The sequence below is a fragment of the Enoplosus armatus genome, chromosome 7, assembly GCF_043641665.1.
Source record: "Enoplosus armatus isolate fEnoArm2 chromosome 7, fEnoArm2.hap1, whole genome shotgun sequence".
In the NCBI taxonomy this organism is placed as follows: Eukaryota; Metazoa; Chordata; class Actinopteri; order Centrarchiformes; family Enoplosidae; genus Enoplosus; species Enoplosus armatus.
Genome location: NC_092186.1, coordinates 6,980,710 through 7,002,330, shown reverse-complemented (window position 1 = coordinate 7,002,330; position 21,621 = coordinate 6,980,710). Strand labels below are relative to the sequence as shown.

The 21,621-nt window shown below is 43.0% G+C and overlaps 1 protein-coding gene across 2 annotated transcripts; it reads left to right on the top strand.

The window, feature by feature from the left end:
- The first annotated feature begins 638 nt into the window (after positions 1–638).
- slc9a7 (solute carrier family 9 member 7) lies at positions 639–21,146 on the top strand. Of its 2 annotated transcripts, XM_070908452.1 has the most exons (17): positions 639–960; positions 3,216–3,418; positions 3,506–3,583; positions 6,038–6,114; positions 6,247–6,359; positions 6,471–6,576; positions 6,947–7,088; positions 7,231–7,336; positions 8,386–8,474; positions 9,333–9,446; positions 9,742–9,853; positions 10,088–10,241; positions 13,214–13,264; positions 15,746–15,809; positions 16,183–16,265; positions 17,820–17,925; positions 20,883–21,146. In XM_070908452.1, exons 1-17 carry the CDS (start codon positions 681–683, stop codon positions 21,144–21,146), a joined length of 2,142 nt encoding a protein of 713 aa, XP_070764553.1. In that variant the 5' UTR covers positions 639–680. The 2 variants fall into 2 exon arrangements, with proteins under 2 accessions (XP_070764553.1, XP_070764554.1); XM_070908453.1 differs by lacking the exon at positions 13,214–13,264.
- Positions 21,147–21,621: the final 475 nt, after the last annotated feature.

Sequence of the window (21,621 nt, the reverse complement as noted above, 5' to 3'; positions counted from 1 at the left end):
ATAAAAACCAAAACAATGGTTGTGGTATGTGGAATGTTTTTTTTTTTATGGGTGCAGCATGGGTGGAAGTCCAGATTCCCTACAATGCAGGACACTTAAGTGCATCTTTCACATTACACACTGTCACTTGATCCATTATCAATTTAAAAATATTGATGGGCAGAAATAGGCCCCCAAAAAGATATTGCTTGCTTCCCTCTTGCCCCCCCCCTTCTCCTCCAGCTGTGCCCTCCCCCTCCCCGTACCATCCCAACTCCCTCCCCACTGCTATCACTATCAAGTTCTCATTATGCTAAGCGGATATTTGCTTCTACTTTTCTTGCAAGAGGCTGAAGCACAGCCCCTGCGACTTTCCTGCTTTGAAAAGCATCAAGAAATGAACTGCAAATTCATCAAAATCCCAGGACAATGACTCAGTAGCTTGGACTCAGGCCTCTCTGTGGCTGCCCGGGCGACAGTGTGTTTTGCTCTCCTCCACAAGGGCAGCGCAGTTTCTCTCCGGAGCGGCTCTCTCTCTCTACACATCGCGCAGTGTACCTTTAAAAGGTTGAACTCGCTGGTCTACGGTCTGCGAAGACTGGATCGTTTCCCCCACTCGGCTCAGCTGTGCGTACCTTCCAGCAGTGACATGGCATAGAGGCGCTGTGCTGTCAACAGCAACAGCAGCATCCTGCAGCACCATGGAGGCTCTCAGACGGCCGAAGCGGAGCGGAGCCTTCGCCGCGTTGGACACGACGATGCCCGTCTGGATCTTACTGAGCGCGGTGTCGGGACTGAGGGCGGAGGACGACGGAATGGAAGAACTTGCCACCGAGAAGGAGGCTGAGGAAAGTCACCGACAGGACAGCGTTAATTTGCTGACATTCATTTTACTGCTGACCTTAACGATTCTCACCATATGGCTCTTCAAGCACAGGCGGGTCCGTTTCCTCCACGAAACCGGGCTGGCAATGATTTACGGTGAGGTTTATGGGATTATATGTTGAATACACAAACACATACACATACACATACACACACTCTCTCTCTCTCTCTCTCCGTCACAACTACCACCACCTTCCCGGAGGCTTTGCATGATTCAGTCTCCCTGGTGGTTGTGCAGCGGCCGCACGGAGGCGATGAGGAGATAAACCTGGAGATGCAGAGATGATTTAGGTCTGACGCGCCTCCGCATTTCCACCAGCTCACATTGCTCCTAATTGGCTGGGCCAGTGCTAATTTCTAGAAGGTGCTGTCTGCTGCTCAGCCGTGTCTTACTCTCCACCAGGCTGCTGCATGTGCAGCTTCACCTCTGACTGACTGGGAATCAGCACCCTGACGCATCTGAAGGCACTTTCACAATGTCTGTGGTGGAACAAATTAGATGACAGTGACCTTGATGTGTACTATAATGTTTTATCTCCATCTTTCAAGCTTTGAAAGTCGTGAACAGGGCAATGAGGAAAAGAGGGGATACATAACAGAAAAAGATATAAAATGTGTTTTGCATGTGTTTGTACTCACCCTCCACATTAAGAGATTGATCAAAGTGCAGTCAAAACAAGACGACTGTATATCTAACAGAATCATGCATCTTAAAAAAAGGGAGATTGCCTTGGTCTTTAAAATCGGGAAATTAAAGGTAATGAAAGCGGAGCTCATGGCATTCATTAGTGGAAAGGGAAAGGGCTGTCATCAGCTGGGGTCTGGCTGTGTTTCTGTGCCAGTGTTTGTTCCTACAGAGACATCCACGTAAGCACATAATATTCACTGAATAGACGACACAACCTAAAAATCAAAGGTCAATCCACTTTCCCAGCAGCAGAGGGGCAGCAGATTAATTTCAGAGCCTCTTCAGTTAACAAAAACCAAAGAGTGTCTGTTCATCATCTGACTACGTGATCAAATAACACGACCAGAGTCAGTGACCACAGCCACAGTGTGTGCTGCAGGGTGACGCCGAACTGAACAATTTCAGCTACAGAGTCTCAGGCCACCAGACCACATCTGTATTTTGTGTCAGAATGATCCCAGTCAGTCAGAGCTACAAATGTCACTTATTAACCAGAGATGTCACATAAAACAGACAGACTTTGATTTGTTTTTTACTTTTTTTTTTCATGCTTCAAAAGTAAACTGTTCTTTGGCATTTCTCCAGTTGAGCTGCGTTTGTAGTTTCATTTTCCGGCTTCACAAAAAAATGAGGTCAAAAACACAAACTGACAGTAATGTTACAGCTGAGATTTACTAGTTTTTATTTTACTTCAGGTGTAGGGCTTATGTGCACGTTCTGAATGTGTTATATGCATTAACAAACACGTAGAGTCTCTGTCGAGTTGTTAAAACCCCATGCTTTTACAAATGTTATTATTTTGGTGGATTCAGTTCGATGTGCTACTTTGTGTTAGAGCAAACTTGTGTTTTTTGGACTATCACCAGTATAAAGGTGCTGCCAAGCGGAAACCTTGTCACAATATTGATTTTCTGTGTGAAGAGCAGACTCTGGTGTTTTCAGTTGGTATATTCAGTTGTTTATTATGGCATGCTAATCAAAACAAATCAATGATGAAGAATACCGTCAGATAAAAGTTTTTGGCGTCAGTTTAAAGGAGGAACATGATATGCTGCAGGACTGACACTTCCTGTTCCAAAGACATGAAACTCCCCACAAGCTGGAAAGAACCTGAAGTTTCTGTCATTTGAGTATATTTTGCAAGACATTGAGAGAGGCGGTTCAATTCTCAATGATTCCTCAGTCAACCTTGTTGCAAAACTCTCTCTATTTGTTTGTGTGTGTGTTATTAGGCCAAAGCCAGAGTGTGATGTACCAGGTTAGCCCTCTGATAGAGGGAGTGTAAGCGCAGTGCTGGCAGCTTTGCTTTGCCATGTCTCCTGCAGATAGCTGCTGCCTGATCAGAGGATTTATGGTCCCTAACTGCCGGCCTCGTTCCTTTCTTTCTGGCTTTAGCTCTGCCCTCCCCATTTTTCTTCCTTTGCTCTGCTGCTCTCTGTGTGTCGCTGCCCGATCCTGGGGGCTTGTGAAGCAGAAGCACCTGGAAAATGATCCAGCGCTGAGCAAATGACTGGATGGGTTTGACTTTGGATGCATTTATTTATTGTGGATTCTTTGCCCCACATTCATTAGCGGATTAATTGAAAAAGGCCATACCCATATAGAAATGTCTAAAGTATTTTTCTTGTCTTACTGTCATGGTTTTCTCCTCTGATTTCCTCAGGATTGCTGGTCGGCGTGATCCTGCGGTATGGCATTCCCGCCACCAGCTACCACAACAAGACACCCCCAAGCTGCTCGCTGAAGGAAGGACCTGTCAGCACCCTGCTGCTTAATGTCAGCGGCAAGTTCTTTGAGTACACCCTCAAAGGGGAGATCAACTCCAGAGAGATTCACAACGTGGAGCAAAATGATATGCTGCGCAAGGTAACAGTGAGAAAGAAGCATCGGTTCTTCAGGTCTGCATTTGCCAGATTGACCCCGAGAGCTCTTCTAATTTCTTATCTTTTGCAGGTGACGTTTGACCCTGAAGTATTCTTCAACATATTGCTGCCTCCAATCATTTTCCATGCTGGGTACAGTCTAAAGAAGGTGAGGCGTTACATGTATAATTCAGCATTTGTGACAGTTTCATGTTTGTATGAAACATGATGTTGTGCGTATGTGCTGCCACTAACTGCTGTCTCATAGTGCAGATGGTTAGCTAAGAAAAACCCTCATTGGCTAGATTTAGAGCGTTCAGTGTTTTCTCAACATAAGTGGATCTTTTGAGGGGAAGTCCAGAGCAGATGTCTTTCGTTTCCTCTCTTTACGCTGGCAAAGAAAAAAACGGCTGACGCTGACAATATTAGTAGTTTCTGCTTTTGATGGTTGTAGAGCAACAGTTTTGTGTTATTTGGGGAATCCTTTGGGAGGGGTAGCTCTGCGCTTTTCATTATTAATCCTTCACCATATTTACCGGTGTGACAATTTCAAGTACTGCAGGTGGTGCTTTGTAGTGCTTTGTAAGTATGAGATGACTGTAGGTGGTGGGTCCCTAGCATAGGTGCGTCAGTGCCCCGACCTTGAGATAATGGAGAGTGAAATGAGTTTAAGCAGCTGGTGACATCTGATCCATGTTCTTCTTGTGAGGGCGCACCTCAGCCTCATCCAATTATACAGTGATAGATGATATCAAGGAGAAGTCAGATGAATGAGGGGAGATATCCTCTTATAGCATCTTATAAGGGCCTGACCATGGGTTACAGTGAAGTGGTTTTAATTCTGCATGGCTCCAGGGATGGCAGGTTCGGTCTGTTGGTTCACCTCTGTAGTCCAGAAATGTCTCAGACTATTTGATGGGTTGCCATGACATTCATGGTCCCCAGAGGATACCGCCTTTGGTGATCCCCCTGACTTTTCATTTAGCGCCATCACCAGGTCCACATTTGAATTTGTCCACTACTTAGTGTTTATAACCAGATGCCAACCAAAGTAATGAGATTCCCATCAGCCTGCACTTTTTGTTTTGTGCTAAATAGCGAAGGTTAGCGTGCTAGCATGCTAAACTAAAGCGGGTGAACGTAGTAAACGTTATACCTACTTAACAAGAGCATGTTTGCATTGTCATTGTCAGCGCTAAAGCTGGCATTTAGCTCAAAGGAGTACAGCGTAGCAGTGAGTCAACATTTAAAAATAAAAATCAGGAACTAACAGGAAGTGATGCAATAAGTGCAGCGTCAGATGTCCATCAAACTGCCATCAAATCTTTGAAATGTCGCTGCCAGTTAAACTTCACAAACAGAAAACAAAAGTTCTGTCTTAAGATTCTTTTTCCAAGATCTTTCTAGCTGTTTCATCACCAGCCACAAATGTTTCCCCCTCCAGCTGTGAGCAGCTCCTCCATTTCCTTTGTGCATTGCATTGTGGGGGAATAGTGTCCCTCAACAGCACACTTAAAAAATTACAGTATTTAGTCTGCAAACTGACTGGTTTGAGTATACTTTTGTCACTTTTCCATAGTGAACACACCTTATACTAAAGGCCTTAGAGTCAGTATGGATTTGGGACAAAGCTTTAGTCTTGTTAATACATTTGTGTACTGCAGCTAATGATTAGTGTCATTACAGATGAATCGATTAGTCTATGAAATACAAAAAAAATCCAGAAAATGTTTTGTTCTCAAAGCCCAAGGTGACATTAATTTGCTTGTTTCGTCCGACCAATGGTCTGTGCCAGCTACTAGTTCTCATTTTCTAAAAGTACGAGAGGCCTTTGTGTCAAGAGTTTATAGCTGCTGCAGAAGGATGTATTCTAGTGAACTTGTTTTTCAAGATGGAATTTGCTTAGTCAAACATCAGGCCTCAGGAAATAGGAAGCAGGAGGACATGTTAGCCTTTTCTTTTTTTAAAATACTATCTTTTTGAAATCATCTGCTGCAGTGGGTGATTTCATTTGAAACACAATGTTAACAGTTTCAGACAGCACACACACTGTGTGTTTATGTGCCTCTTTGGTCGTAAACTCGTTGATTCAGTTAATCATCTGCTTTAGATCAATGTAGCAAAACACACAGGACTGTAACGGATGTGAAAGTCTGCCATGTATGTCCGGGACACAATCATCACAGTATTTTTTCTTCCTCTCTGTTTGATTCTTTTATGTTTTTCTTTCATAAAAAATTCCCTCCTGACAGTCACGAAGGAAAAGGCACACTTCCTTGAGAAATCTCAATCAGCATTTCTGTTCCTTAAACCCCTGACTACACAGAGAGTAAGGGGGGTGATCTGGAGAGGTGTTTCTGTTGTGCTGCTTGTTTGTTTTACAACCAGTCCAACAGCTGAATCTGTGTTTGTGTTTCCAGTCCTGTTTGACAGGGAGTTACTCGCCCACGGCTGGCCGTTACTGACCTGAAGCCTCAGTTGAAAAAGACATTTGTGCTGTAAAAGGAAAATAAAATATGTTTATCGTGAAAATGCACAGTTTCTGAGAACGGAGGAGCCAAGCTAACTTTGTACACCTTTTGTGAAACATGTATATAAAGTGTGTTTTCTTTTCCCTCTCCAGAGGCACTTCTTCAGGAATCTGGGCTCCATCATAACCTATGCGTTTCTTGGTACTGCCATTTCCTGTTTTGTTATTGGGTGAGTGTCCACCTTCTGTTTATGAAATGTCAGTTTGAAATCGGGAACTTTATGATCAAATCCTGCTGCTGTTGTGAGCATGGGTTACCTGCTGTTTGATCAGAACATACTGTAACGTACGTCCATCTTCAGGAACCTGATGTACGGCGTGGTCAAGCTGATGCAAGTGGTCGGACAGCTAACGGACAAGTTCTACTACACTGACTGCCTTTTCTTTGGTGCCATTATCTCTGCCACAGACCCAGGTGCGACACACTTACACGTGCTGACCATCAGCCAGGGTTATGTGATGCAGTTTATGGCTGTGTATGTAAAATGAGATGCTGTCTTTTTCCTCTCTTTGTCTCTATGTGTAGTCACGGTGTTGGCCATCTTCAACGAGCTCAACGCAGATGGGGACCTCTACGCTCTGCTGTTTGGAGAAAGTGTTATGAATGACGCAGTGGCCATTGTGCTTTCCTCGTAAGTCAAACCTCTGCCTCATCAAACTGACATGTGCAAAACTCAACGCTTTCCCTCCCTCTATACCAGATAAAGGTCTTTCCATGCATGCCTTTTGAGCTCCCTTTCCCTCCTTATGTTGAAATTCAACACTGAAGTGTGAGACGGAGCAGCACAGCTTTGTGTCGCTGCTCCTCTTGACAGACAGACAGCACTCTGCCTCCCTCTACTGGAAGATGACAAACCACCTACTACTATAGATTTGTTTTTATGACCAATTATTTAATTCCATTTTGGTGGATATGTAAATAAACAAATCATGGACATCGAGATTATTTTCCAAAATGAGCTATGTCCTCGATTACACACATTGTGTGTTTTTGTATTTCAGGTCTATTGTGGCCTACCAGCCCAGTGGAGCAAACACACACATGTTTGATGCCGCAGCCTTCTTCAAATCAGTGGGGGTTTTCCTGGGTATTTTCAGCGGCTCCTTTGTGATGGGTGCAGCCACAGGAGTCGTCACCGCTCTCATATCCTTTCACTGAAACCTACTTTGAAGTGAAAATACAGATATGAATCTAATTTCCAGGTTGTGTCCTTGGATGGTAGGTGAGTTATAGTTGTGATTGGTAAAGATCCAGAACAGTGTTGTGTCTTTAACTCGACTCCCACGTCACCAAGTTCACCAAGCTGCACTGTTTCCCGCTGCTGGAGACGGCGCTCTTCTTCCTCATGTCCTGGAGCACCTTCCTGCTAGCCGAAGCCTGCGGGTTCACAGGTGAGCTGTATCAGGGTACAGTGGTGGTTACAGGGAAGTAGTTGAAATTTGGGAAGCAGGCACTAGACAGCTGTGGTCAGAAGAAGCCTTCATGATCAGCATCTGTCAGACCTCTGTCTGAGTTTAAGATTCTCAGTCATCCAGGTCTACAAATGCTAAGTCGAAAACAACTCGGCTTTCGATTCTTTAAAGTCTTCAATCTAAAGCAAGACGGGTCATTGACATGTAGCACTTCTAGACTGCAAAAAACATTACATTTATTTCATATCCAAAATGGGAAAGAATGTGGAAAAAAGTGAATGTTTTGGTCAGAACATTAAAGGGGTACTCCCGTGATTTAGTATTGCTTTCTATAACATTGGCAGAGGTTAAGAAAAGAAGGAGAGGCGGAGATATCCTTCCTTTCTGTCCTTAGTTTGGGTCATGCTCCAAAGACACTGGATCCTACAGTTCCCAGAATGCAACTCCATTGTATCTCTCATTAGACTTCCCCTGCCTGATAAATTCACCCATCTTTTAAACTCCACGTCTGTTTATGATACAGGTTGTTCTCCTCATGACCAGTAATATGAGTGCCCTTTTAAAAGACAATGTGGTCTTTCAAAAGAACCTTTGGTCATTCAATATTTTTAAAAGCTTTTCCAGATAAAATCTAAAAATCAATCACAACTGCGGTTTATCTCAATATGAGCTCACTCACGTTGTTGATTATACCGAATAATGTAATTATGAGCTGTTTAAACTAAGTGCTGGTGAACCATCCTCAGAGAACTGGATCTGTCTGTTGTACAAATGAAATGTGACAGGGACTTAGATACAGATTACACAGCAGATGTGCCGCAGATGAAATGAACAGATGATATAATACACAGTAGCAAAGCAGCAAGAGGACTGAGGGGCTAATCTGTGGTTTTGATGTTTCTAAATAGGTGAATTGTCGATTGCACATCCAAATTATACAGCCTGCCCTGTGCGATGCACTCTGTCTGATTGAGTCATTGCATTAAGCCTCCTAAATGTTGTGTTTGCATGTGTGTGTTGTCCTACAGGCGTCGTGGCCGTGCTGTTCTGTGGCATCACGCAGGCTCACTACACCTACAACAACCTCTCCGAAGAGTCCACAAAACGCACCAAGCAGGTAGCATCCAACCACGTCCTGCACCACGCAGCTCCACTTATTTTCAAAAATATTTTTGAACGGGGGTTCAAAACGGTCCAAAATAATCAGAATCAGAATCAGAATCAGAATTATTTTGGACCGTTTTCAGGGGGTTCAAAACGGTCCAAAATAATTCTGATTCTGATTATTTTGGAACGTTTTGAACCCCCTGACAGTATGACCAGGGTGCTTGGCCCCCGTTGCCAGATGGCTCAATGATCAGCCTGCTGTGACCTTAATCGGGGTTGTCTGAGGACATCCCTCCTGACGCGACTGTTTAGGTTCCCAGAGGGGGTTCAGTCTTGAGGACAGGGTGCAGATTAGCACGGAGGCAACACGCAGCGTGACACATTGTGGATCAGTATCCTGGCAGGCTCTTGTTATTCAGTTTCAAAGAAAGCTACACATGCATATTACAATGGCGAGGCTAAAATACTCCACTCATGTTAAAACAGAAATGGTGAAAATTCCTCTTCTTGTTCTGAATGCGTTGGCTTGAATTTTTCATGTGTCTCTCTGTCGGCGTGTTTGCTGTAGTCCTGCGCCTCCCGCTCAGAGCCACATAGATGCAGTCAGCTCTGTAATCATCATGGCAGCCAAGCGGCCTGGGAGAGAAAGGAGAAAACAACTCCCAAAGCTTTTTCTGGATTCTGAGGGAATAGACGAGATGCATAGCTCAGATAACTGTTTTTTAAGCCGTGCAGGGTGGCAGACTTTCTGTGAAGCTCCCTTACTGAACCTGAACAAACTGACTAACTGTGTTTTATTTGTATTCTTGCCGTGTATTCACACATTTCTAAATTGAATTCGTGATGAATGTTATATGTTTCCCTGCAGCTCTTTGAGGTCCTTCACTTCTTGGCTGAAAACTTCATCTTCTCCTACATGGGTTTGGCTCTGTTCACTTTCCAGAATCACATCTTCAGCCCCATTTTCATCATAGGGGCTTTTGTATCCTTTTGGGGAATAACAAGCAAGCATGTTTTCCATTTAGGACTACCTCTCTCGTAGGATTAAATTTGTTTTTCCACAGCTGTAGAATTGGGTCATAGTTATGGCTATCCTCCCTTGTGGAGGATTGTTGTGCTATTCGCATGCAAAAAGACAATCAGATGATTCTAAGAAAGAGCTTCCTGCTCTCACTATGAGGTTCACTTTCATGTATTACTTTAGTTAGGACACCCCGCACCCTGAATCTCTCCACCATTAAATTGTTCAGTCAAAGACTTCTTAACCTGCCTGTCAGATTGCCATATTCATTGGAAGAGCTTTGAACATTTACCCGCTCTCCTTCCTTCTCAACCTCGGCAGAAGGCACAAGATCAAGGGAAACTTCCAGCATATGATGATGTTTGCGGGTATGGAAAAGCCACTTTGATTTTTTTCGGGCTACATGTGATTTTACGGTTGCAACTAACGATTATTTTCATTGCTTGATTTGTCTGACTAACAGTCTAAAACCTTAAGATATTCTTCTTACTTAAGTCTTCACAATTGAGAAGCTGGAGCCACAGAATATTTGGCAATTCTGCTTGAAAAATTACTTAAACAATGAATCGATTTTATAAAACAAATTCTGTCCATCGACTCAGGTCTGCGTGGGGCGATGGCGTTCGCCTTGGCCATCCGGGACACAGCCACCTACGCCCGCCAGATGATGTTCACCACCACGCTGCTCATTGTCTTCTTCACTGTCTGGGTGTTTGGCGGTGGGACGACACCCATGCTGTCCTGGCTACACATCAGGTGACGTAGAAGAAAATCGTACTTACTTTTCAGCATCTCCTCTACATTTGGATAAATCTAGTCCTCACAGCTAAAACCTTTCCAAATACTAAAGAAAAGGGACCCAAAAATCTTTAAATAGAGACGTTTTTAGCTACTTGTAAATGAAAAGGGTATTCTGTGGCATATATACGTGACCATACCTTCATTTAAAGCCATGCCTAGGTGTCTTTCCCAGAATTGTAAACAAAGAGATGCAGAAACTACATGTTTGGTCAAAATCTGACTTTTTAATATACAGAAAGTGATGATGCCAAATGTATAATTTCTAATTTACTACACACTGCCACAGAAAGACTGACAACTAGACAGCTAAAGCAAGATATGTGAAAGCTAGCTTGTGAGATAAGCACGGCTAGCCTTAGCTAAAGCTAAAACTAAATGTACTCATAAATATTTCCCTAGCTGTTGTCTGTAAATGTAAAATATAAATTCTAATGAAGTGACAGTTTACAAATTAAGTTAGTCCCACATAACAAAATGAGGAAGCCTCTAAATCCAATCATAAGAGAGAACAGCTAATCTTATGCTAAAGCTAATGTTAACTAGCTTAGCGGAGTAGCAGTAATCAACACCTCAACTTTTGAGTTAATGCTTTTTGTTTTGGAAAGTTTATTTTTTTTAAACAAATGAGTTAACCTGGATAGATGATAGATGTCGCATTCTGTGAAAATTAGCCAAAGGTGCATTGCAGTATCTGCATTTATAGCTATCATATGACCTATGACCTTTTTTTTTGGATAAAATATAATAAAATAATCAGCCTAAAGAGACAAAAATGAATTGATTCTCACTTCACTGCTTCTGTGGTTACTGCTCTCTGTCTTTGTAGGGCACTTATATGTTTGCGCTGTGTTTGTGCCAGTTTTAACTGAGCATCGCTATTGTCTCCTGCGACATGTAATTCCTCTCCGGCTGACATTATCACATTTGTCTTGTGCTGCCTGGTGGATTTGTCCAGGAGATGGGGCCAGAGTTCTCCACTGCTGCTTACTTTCTGTCTCCCATGTTCTTCCATCCAGGGACCTTTTTTTGCATCTTTGCAGAAATCCTGTCATTTTCCACTGTAGAAAGTACTGTACATTCTTAACTCTCAGATTGAACGCTAACTGTTAGAATCAAGATCATTCCTGAGCCAGAGGTGATGCTGAATCTACAGTTGAAATAGCTGCTGTCAGTGGTAGGACTGGTGGTGCTTTAGCGCTTTGCTTGCATGGCTATCTGTCTGTCAGCCTCACTTACAGTATTTTTGCCTGACCATGATTCACTGGGAGCCTTTATTTGTCATGACAAAGCGGATTATGGGCTAGTGATGTGTGTGACGGCAGCAGAGGCGGCCTGAGCGAACGGGGGCCCTGTTTAATATGAGTAATGCCTCCTCGGACCGAGCAGGAACTATTGTGGTTTGTGTTTTGAGGTTTAGAGCGTTGCCAAAATCTCCTCCATGAACTCATCGTCATGGTAACCGCGACATGTGGCGCATGGCAGGCGGATATCAGCCGTGCTCAGTGATGCTGGTATCATTCTCTGTGTATGTGCATACATTTACACGTTTTTACTCTTTATGGGGGACACTTTCGAAGGAGTAGTCAGTCAGCACATTAGGGCATTAAAAAAATATTTTGTTCTGTATTTGATACTGAAGATTAAATTTGCTATTTTTATGACACACTCCTCCAGCTGGGGAGTCAAAAAGAAGCATTTCTGATGAGGCAGTGAGGTTGATGAGCAGGATGTGATGGGGGACTGGTGCTGGGATAGCAGACGTCTGGTGGGAGAGGAGACGCTGCTGGTTGCCGTTAATGGGTTTCAATGGATGGTTTGTAAGCAGGCAGGCGTGCAGCTTATCACCGAGCCCCGGCAGTGCAGCCATCAAGAGAGAAAGAGATTCCTGTGTGCTCACGCTGGGTCGGGGAAGAGCTGTCAACTCCAATGCGGAAACGTTTTGGTCTATAGTTACGTTTGCTGAGTTTAATTAAAGTTTTTTGATATAATGAGCATTTTGAGGAAAAAATTAGTGGCTTTAGTGGCTTAGTTTGGATTTTAGTAGACCATTATTATATATGTGGATGTGTGCTTGCAGCTGAAAATGAGCAAACATTTGAAATAGCTTAAATACTAAAAGAAGTTGAAGTGGCTCACAAAATATATATGAGTGAAAGAAGCTGGCATGGCAGTTAAAATGTAAGCACTGAATGAAGTTGAAGTTTCAATTTAAGTGTAAGTGAAAGAGCTTAAAGGACTTGATAGTTCAGTTGAAGTGGAAGTGGAAGTGTTAGCTGAAGTATGATTAACTGATAGCATATTAACTCCCATAAACAATAAGAGATGAAAGCAGTGGAACTGTTATTGACACTGAAAGCAGTTGAAATGTCAGTTGAAGAGTTCTAGTTATTTCATCCAGTGTTTTTAAGAAAATATATATGTGTAGGCCGGAACATCTGCTGAACATCTGTGCCAAGTCCGAGGATTAGTGCATGTTCCCAAAACAGAGGATCATATTTGGCTGAGATTGTTGCCAATTACAGTTTTTGAAACAGTGAGTGGTCACTGTTTTCTGCTTAATCTCTCATTTATGTCTAGTCCTCCTTTAAACTAAAACGTCCTCAAAATGATGTGGATGAGATGCTTTTATCTAATGTGTGAAAATATCGAAATGTCGTAATTTTTGACGCAAAAAAAACAACAACTTTGATTCTTGAAAAATAACATATAATCTCCTTCTGTATGTAATGTTAAGATCAAATGTGAGAGTTCAGAGATTTGTGTTTGTGCACAGTGACTGTTTCAGTTCCTCATATGAGTATCTAACACATGAGAGGGCTATTTTTTTTTTATTTAAGCCCCACAAAAACATTAATAACTAAATATACCACCTAATACTTGAACTTGAATGTGCTCGATAATGAGTGTATATGTTTATGACGTGACAGCTATGGGAACAGCAAAGAGCGACGTCAACATGGAATATGGGAGTACATCAGGTGCTGTATTTGTACAAATGTGTTGGGTTTTTTTTGGTAACTGGTGTTGGGAATGTGTGCGGTTGCTTCAGACGGGAAATGTTCTTTTCACTGTTTACTTCTGTTTTTCTGCTGAAGGGGAGCATCGGGTACTTATAAAGGGGCCACGGGAAAAGTTGAGACTTTTGAGAACAGAGACGTTGGATGGTTGGTGTCAGAATAAAATAAGATGGATTTGATTCTTGAGAAGCAATATTTTAGGAAAAGCGGGTTTGAAACCCCAGCCCAGCTCTGGTGGAGGTGCAGCTCCTGGATGAGTTGCTGTAGCATGATCGAGTGCCTTATTCCAGGCTTTCTCTGGGTGATGTGAGAACCTGAGTCTGCTTCTTTGTTGTATCTCTGTGGACTGTCCACCAAGTGTTCACACGTCAATGCAAAGAACAAATCACACACTGTGTTCCCTGGAAGCAGCTCCACAGACATGCGTGAACTGATCTGGAAAGTATGTGCAAAAGACGAAGGTAAGAAAGAAACTGAGAGCTCTGTCATGAGGGTTCCTCCATTTATTACCCTGTCCAGGATTGCATGTCTTCCCCAGAGGACAGAAAAAACAAAATTGCTTGTGAGGGATATTTTAAGGGTTTAAGGAGAGAAGAGAGAGAAGGGTGGGGGTTGGGTGTTTTCAGGATTAGGATTACAGGTTAGTGGGTGAGTTGAAGTCAGTAGAGCGCTCTTACATAAGAATGTGTGCCGGGTCTATACTGTTTCTTATCAGAGGAAACGTGTGCTGGGCTGTGCCTCTCTCTTCTGGGGCCCCCCAGCAGTTGTGTCTTAATCTCTGGTCCAATCCTCACAGATCCTTCCTGACGCAGCACCGGCAGGCTTTGCACCTCGTTGTTTTTGCCGGTTCTTCGACCTCCATGCAACCTCCACCCCCTGAAGATCCTCTGTGTGTGTGTTTGTACGAGTGTGTGTGTGTGTGTCCTAGAAAGCAGTCTGATACCCTTGGTCTGCTCCTTCTCAAGCTGCTACGGTGGAAATCAGAAATAAAAATGCTGTTGCTCGTTCTCTCAGAGGGGGTATTTCCTCATATGACTGCCATGGAAAAGTCTAAAGATAGCCATACACATTAGTTTCACCTCCTACTGTGCAGTGTCAGTTGTGGTTTCAGATGTAACCATGATAGACTACACATCAGTGCCTTGGCCTCTGTCCACAAGGATTAGACTCAACTGCTCCAGAGCTTATGTGAATTAAAAGTGACCCTTTTAAAATCTGCTTGTATTCAGTTTAATCCTCCTCTGTCGGTAAGAGACACCAGGGGGAAGTCGGTTATGTCCAGCCACGAGGACTGAAGATAATGTGCTGCAGTAACTTCAAAGGGATTGTTTGACATTTTGGGAAATCCAAATCTGATTTGCTTTCTTGCAGAGAGTGGGATGAGAAGATTGATACCACTCTCACGTCTGTATGGTACAAATTAAGCTAATGTCAGCTGCTGGTTAGCTTAGCACGAAGAATGGAAACAGGGGGAAACAGCTACGAAGTGGCTGCAGCTGGCCAATTGTAAAAAAAAAAAAATATATATATATATATATATATATATATATTTATATATATATATATTTTTTTACAATTCTTTTACTAGCTCTTTTTAAACTTACATGTTAATAATATGTGTATACTTTGCAGTTTTTAATGTCACAACATTTTGTAGAACTAACATAAAATTTGTGACAGTTTTACAGTAAAAATAACACTAACACCAGTATAATATATTGACCCAGGGATCTTTAGTGTGTAGTTTATTAGTTAAATCTGGCTTTGGTGTAAGAGTAAATTATTAAAATGCAGCATGTGTTTGATGTTTAGCACGGTCACACATAACTATTTCAATCACATGACCGTTTTTGTGGTTCTTGCATGCTGAAATATCTCTCTGTCACGGGGGTCAGGGGTGACTTGGCGGTGATTTTCCCTGTGGGTGAAAGATATTAGCTATCCCAAATCTCATCTTCTTCACATTGAATTATACAAACTGTGTAATGTCTCTCAGCTTCACACTGTTTTTCTGTGTCTGTGTCGGGTTGAGTGCTATTTTGCAGCATTTCTCAGCCACTAAAAGGGTTTAGCAATCAGCACTTTGATGTGTGGGCTTTCAAAGGTCTGACTGATTTAGCAGAGTCACAAACAGGACACATCTGCATTCTGCAGGTGCAGTAGCCACAATAAAGATAACTTTAAGATTATATTATTATTATAAGATTATTTCTGTGTCAAAGTGAACAGTCTGCAAAATCATGTCAAATACAAACTGCACCGAGAAAGAAGAGCAGAGGCCACAAGTAGGGGAATCACAGACATACAGGGTAAAGGGCTGACAAATACTGCAGACTGGCATCTAACTAGATAAGAGCAACATCTGTAGCAGTGTTTGTGGTAATTTCGTTACATTTTCATGAGTTGTTAATATTTTCTTCATTCTTTCTTCCTGTGTTTCAGGGTTGGCGTGGACCCAGACCAAGACCTGCAGCCCTGTGGAGACAGCTTCCAGGTCTTACAGGGGGTGAGGATCTCGCTCAGAACTCATTTATTATTGCTTTAAGTTGGTGGTGCTGCTCTCGCCGCTGAAACGGTTCTGCTTCTGCAATTTTATATTGGTGCGGAGCGCAGTCAGCAAGTTTGAAGACACGCAAATAGTTCAGTGTGTCAAGAGAAATGGAGCTGGATTTACTGAACTGAACAAGACAGCGGAAGCAGAAGACCACCATTAGCTGTGGTGTGCAATATGCTCACTTTTCAATAATTTTACAGCCAACCAAATTCGCTTTTAGTTGAAGTGCATTCACTTAACACCTAACTGCATAACAATGGTGGATCTTTTTACGCAGCAAATCTTGAATAGGAGAACATGTAGATTTTTCCATGTGTTTCTGCAGGATGGCGCCCAGGCTGAAGGACAAAGTAAAACCAAACAGGAGAGTGCGTGGCTCTTCAGATTGTGGTACACCTTCGATCACAAGTATCCTTTCTGTGCTCGGCTTTACAGAACCAAAGAAAATGTGTGTTTCATTTGCTTTTTAGGCCACAAGGTAATTCATTGCTTGAACGAATACCAGGTCTCATATCCAATCTGGATGATTGTCCAGGGCCTGTTTTCCCTTTGTACACTGTATAAGCCTCCAAAGTCGCAATCACCATGGGTGCCTTTATTGGATCATCCTGGAATAAGGGATCAGAATAACGCATGCAAATCCATAAAATGTTTGCTGTCCCTGCTCAGGCTGGCTGCAAAAACAACGACTTAAGTAAATGTGTTTATCAGCTTATTCTCCCATTTCCTCCCTCCTTCCCTCTCTGCTGAACAACTGCCTCCCCGGGTGGCTGATTGTGTTGCTGCTTTTGAGCGGAGCAGCTGTGTTTTACAGTGGAGACTTTCTCCCTGGTGACACGTGCTAGACGCAGCTGAAGCGAGCAGGGTGGATTTCTCTTATGTCCCAGCTCTGCCGAGGCTGAGGTAAACAGCAGGGCTTTGGTGCAGGGAGTTTAGTTACTTTATTTCAGGGCATCGGCCCGTGCAGTGGACCGCTGAGTTCGACGACTGCGTTTGATTTCTAGTCTTAACGTGTATGTTCTGACAGGGAGCAGACTGCCTTTCTCCTCATGGGAAGCGGTGACCTGACCAGTTGAACAGGGCACTGGGTTTTCCACGAGTGCATTACAGCCTGACTAATTACAAAAAGAGAGGCAGAGGAGCCCGCTGGTTCACTCTCTGCTGCACTCCTGCCAAGCATCACAAAATTACTCTGCCGTCAGCTGCTTGCAGAATCCCATACAGATTTCAACTCCAAATATATCCTGCTGGCAGACCATCCTCAATATTATTAAGCCATAAATCACCATTTGAAATGTTTTCATGGCGGGTTACTACAGGAAGAGAACTTCTTGTAGGAAATGACTGACCACAAGGTCTGTTTTTATCAAAGTAGACGGCTTGTTTAAACAGTTTTATACCAGAATTATACCAGCTTCTGAAAACTAGATTTCATCAGATATTTACCACTTTGTATATAAAAGATCTAAAAGCTGTAACCAATGGCTTTATTATTGGTTAATAATTAATTCAATAATAATTAATTCCCTAAATTAAAAATGGACTGTTCGACCACTTACCCTCTGGAAAAAGGCAGCAGGACATCTGGGCCAACATCCATTTATAAACTTAAATAAAAGCAAGTGTCAAGTGTCATGCCAAGCTAGCTAAAAAGGCAAAGCAAGTCTGTGCTGTGAGCCAGTCTCACGCTGGAATTTTGGGCTGGGTTTTGGGTTGCCAGGTTGTGGAGAATTTTTCACAACCTGGCAACCCAAAAGTTGTTGTTCCTAATGGCTTATGGCTGATCTATAAAACATAAATTATTTATTAACCTTTAATAAAGGCATTCATTACAGCTTATAAATCCTTTACGAAGGGTGCCATGGGATATTAACTATATTAACTATACTCCATTCAACTTGCCTTTGCTCACTGATAATAATTGTTGAGGTCTTTGTGTCATTTTCCTTAATAACTGCCCAGTTACCTAAAGCCCATTCTGACACACAGCGGCCCACCTCTCACCTCCACTCTGCCCGCCTACTGTGGGCCGCTTGCGAGCTGTCTGACCAGCCCCCAGGCGTACGAGGTGAGTGTCCACACGGGCTAACAAACTGTACGCACACAGCAAATACACTGTGACACCTCTACATGACCAGTGGTCTGTGAAAAAAATGCACGTCCACGCACAGAAAATCCTTCTCTGCATGTTGTCCAGTCAGATAGTCAGACATTTTGGAAATACACTTCTCTCATGTCTGAAACGGAGAAACAGCTAGCCTGGTTCTGTCCAGTGTTAAGAAAATACGCCTACCAGTACCTCTAAAGCTCTAATTACAAATCACTAATTAAGCCGTTATATCATGTTTGTTAAATTCATACAGAAACATAAGTGTTGGTGGATTTTGTTACCTTTGGACAGAACTAAGCTAGCTGTATTCCTCTCTTTTCAGTCTAGATGCTAAGCTAAGCTAACGACTGCTGGCGGTAGCCTCATATTTAGCGGACAGACATGAGAGTGGTATCAATCTTCTCATCTAACTCTCAGCAAGAAAGTGAAAAAGTATTTAATATTTTTTGGAGTATTTCTTGTTTCAAAATCCCTCTCAAAAATATTTTTGATGACTCATCTCGTGAACTCGGGGCAGTTACTTAAATGCATCCAATCAAATCTGATTTTGGGGTGACGAGCTAACCCGACCCATCATGTAAAAACACACTGGACCGTTAGCTAGCGGTCAGTTAGCGGTTTACCAGCTAATATTTTCAGCTGGCAAAAACTTTGTTGTGGTTAAGGTCTAATTTATTATTATCATTTATTCTTCTTTAAGAGTATGAGACATATTTCTACAAAATACTGTGGAAAATATGTTTTGGTGCTGCTAAAGTAAAAAAGCTTGTTTTGAGATCTTTTTCAAATTAGCTATAACCAAAGCATCATGTGAATCCCTGAAAGATGGTAGTTTTCCCTTCCTTTTCTATGTGCGGACCTGAGCCCGGTGCCTCGGGAAGGCTCTCTGTGAATACTGAAGGTTTTTTCTCTCGGGGGAATTGTAATATTGTCAAAGTATTCTCAGTGCCTGCCAGTAAACACACAAAGCACCGAGGCCTTCGGTGAGAGAGAAAATGGACAGTCAAGAAGCCTTTTTGCATTCAAGGGGCACAAAAGACCCTTTTCAGCACCACCTCAATGATGATCACTGTTCTGAAAGACACTGCGCCCAAATATTTTAAACACAGAAACACCCATTGACGGGGCGGTCACACTTGGATCCACTCTGGCAAGTTCTCCTTTTCATTTCATGTGAAATACTTTCATGTGGAGGCTTTTGGCCTATTATACTCTCCTTTCTCAGTAACCCAAAGAGCCTGCCACACAGAATCTAAATTGCATTTCATTACTGCAAAGTAGACATAGATTGTCTGTCATTTTAATTTAATTCTCTGAAAGTTTAGTTCTGTCTTAAGCTCTGCATCCATAAATGTGGTTTGTTGCTGTTGGTTTGCCAATGCAAGGCTGCTCGCCAGACGAGCCATGAATTTAGGTGGTTGTGCATATAATCAGGACCGTCCAGACCTCTGTGTTGCCAAGTGGGGAGAGACGGGATTAAATAAAGCTCCTTGCCTGTTTCCACTTTGGTTATGGATATTATGAAATGGGGAGGGAGTAGAGTGCTCTACAAACAGGAGAATTTGGGTTCCCATTGACCTCAATTTGAAATATGGATGTAGAATACACTTTTCAGGCTAGATAGCTTTGACACGACACATTAAACAATTAACTGTTTAATTGTGTACTATAAATAAAAGGCCCAGACGCTTTGAAACGACTGCCTAAAGGAGCCAGATTCTGATTATTTTTGAAGGATAAGGCCGGCAATATTCTCTCTGTTTTTCTTAATGTCAACAAATCCCATGGAAAGACAAAACCAACAATGCATTAGTCAGTCTCTCAATACTTTCCAACACAGCTCCAAGCCCACTGGTTCCCACTGAAGACGTACATCTTTAAAAACGGCTCACATGTATACAGTTCAATTTTCTAAAAATACTAAACAATTGCCTTAAACAGCTGGGCACTGCAGTTTTAAGGAAACGTTACTCAAACAAGAGTAAATAGTGCAGTTGTTGGGGACTATTTTCAGCCGCGGATTAATAAATATTTGGTGCTCTAGTAAGTGAGTAAGTAAGTGAGATGAACTCAAGATAAACTACAGTGCCCAGATTTGTGGTAATGAGGGAACATGTCACCCAGTGTAATGCTGTGGCTCACTGATGTGTTTTTAATAGTTTTTGAACAACAATGGAGGTCTGTGTCTTTGGCTTTAATTCGGGTTCCCTCCATGTCTTTGCTTGACTTCTTGATATTAATTTATTTCTGTTCATCTAAAAAAAATATAACAGTTGTGTCACTATTTTAATGAGAAAGTAGGCATTCCCTCTATAACTACATAAAATTCCTGATGGATTTATGGACTTTTTTTCCTATTTCCCCTCCCAGATAATTGTTGGAGAGAAGGGGTTATGTAATTTCTTTTTTTTATTTTGATCCCTTCATCTGAATAATCCTTGTTGACCCAGCATTAACTCATCCTGTTGTACCCGGGGACATAGGCAGACTATTGATTGTCAGCCAGTCAATGGAAACTGTGAGAACCTCATACTACAGTTTTAGAGCTATCCATTACTTACCCTGAATGCAGTGTTTGTTTTTAAATTGGGTGTCTAACCTCTGTAACAATTGAAGCCCATTTCACAACTGTCAGTACATATTCTGTAGTAGTTCACTGCAGGGCTGGTGTGCGTGTTACTGTGCAGCCTGTGGTTTCCTGTGTTCTTTGTTGCTGCATCACAGGCCACTAAGTGAAACTCTCCCCCCTTCCCTTCTGTAAATCCATAGTGTCCCTTATGAGCCTTTGCACTGTTGATGTCAGTCTGTTCACCTGTTCACACCACATGTACCCACTCTGTGTGTCCTACATCTGTGTGTGTGTGTCACCCCTGTGTTCTCCACCCCTCCCCTCATCTTCCACTGTGGATTTTCAGAACCACGAGCAGCTGAGGGACCACGACTCCGACCTCATTCGCAACGACGGCGACCTGACCTTCATGTTCGGTGACACAGCCATCACAGCCAACGGGGCGTCCGGCGGTGGGGGGGATGCAGCCGGGGGGTCGGGCTGGAGCGCAAATGGCAAAAGAAGCGGCAGCACCTCAGAGGAGGCGCTGGAGCGTGAGCTGGACTCCCGCGAGCAGGAGTTGCTGAGCCGAGGCACGCGCCTGGTTTTCCCCATCGAGGATCACGTCTGACCCTCCCTCCCCTCCCTGCCTGCACATGTCAAACCTCCCTGACCTGACCCCAAGACCGCCCCACCCCTCAGCTCTCTCCACATCCTTCGGGCAGAGCGTCCAGTCCCTCAGAGATAAGACAGAGTGGAGATATGGGAGTAGACAAGAGGGGAGGGTTCAGAGAGACTCTGAGCTCCCTCCAGGCCCGGGAGCCGTGCTCAAGGAGCATTTCATCCTCATTACAGAGCTGGAGTTTATTCTCCAGGAGACATGTATCCTCTAGTGCGTCAGGAAATGAACTCTCTCCATGTTATACTGTGATTCAGTTTTTACTGATTGTTTCCTCTACATAAACAGGAGAGAAACTTTATGCAGGATGTGAGGACAAAAAAAATCCTCATGCGACATTCAGTCTGCACTTTTGAACATGTGACACTGAGCCCTCTCTGTCATCATGTGATCTGACCAGTTAGTCTTCAATGCACACCAGTGAGCA

What these genes read in the sequence shown, in the direction of transcription:
- slc9a7 (XM_070908452.1), top strand. Translation starts at nt 681, where the DNA reads ATGGAGGCTCTCAGACGGCCGAAGCGGAGCGGAGCCTTCGCCGCGTTG. An exon ending in GCTTCCAGGTCTTACAGGGG is followed by an intron (nt 15,810 to 16,182) that starts GTGAGGATCTCG and finishes GTGTTTCTGCAG; the next exon opens with GATGGCGCCCAGGCTGAAGG. An exon ending in CCAGCCCCCAGGCGTACGAG is followed by an intron (nt 17,926 to 20,882) that starts GTGAGTGTCCAC and finishes GTGGATTTTCAG; the next exon opens with AACCACGAGCAGCTGAGGGA.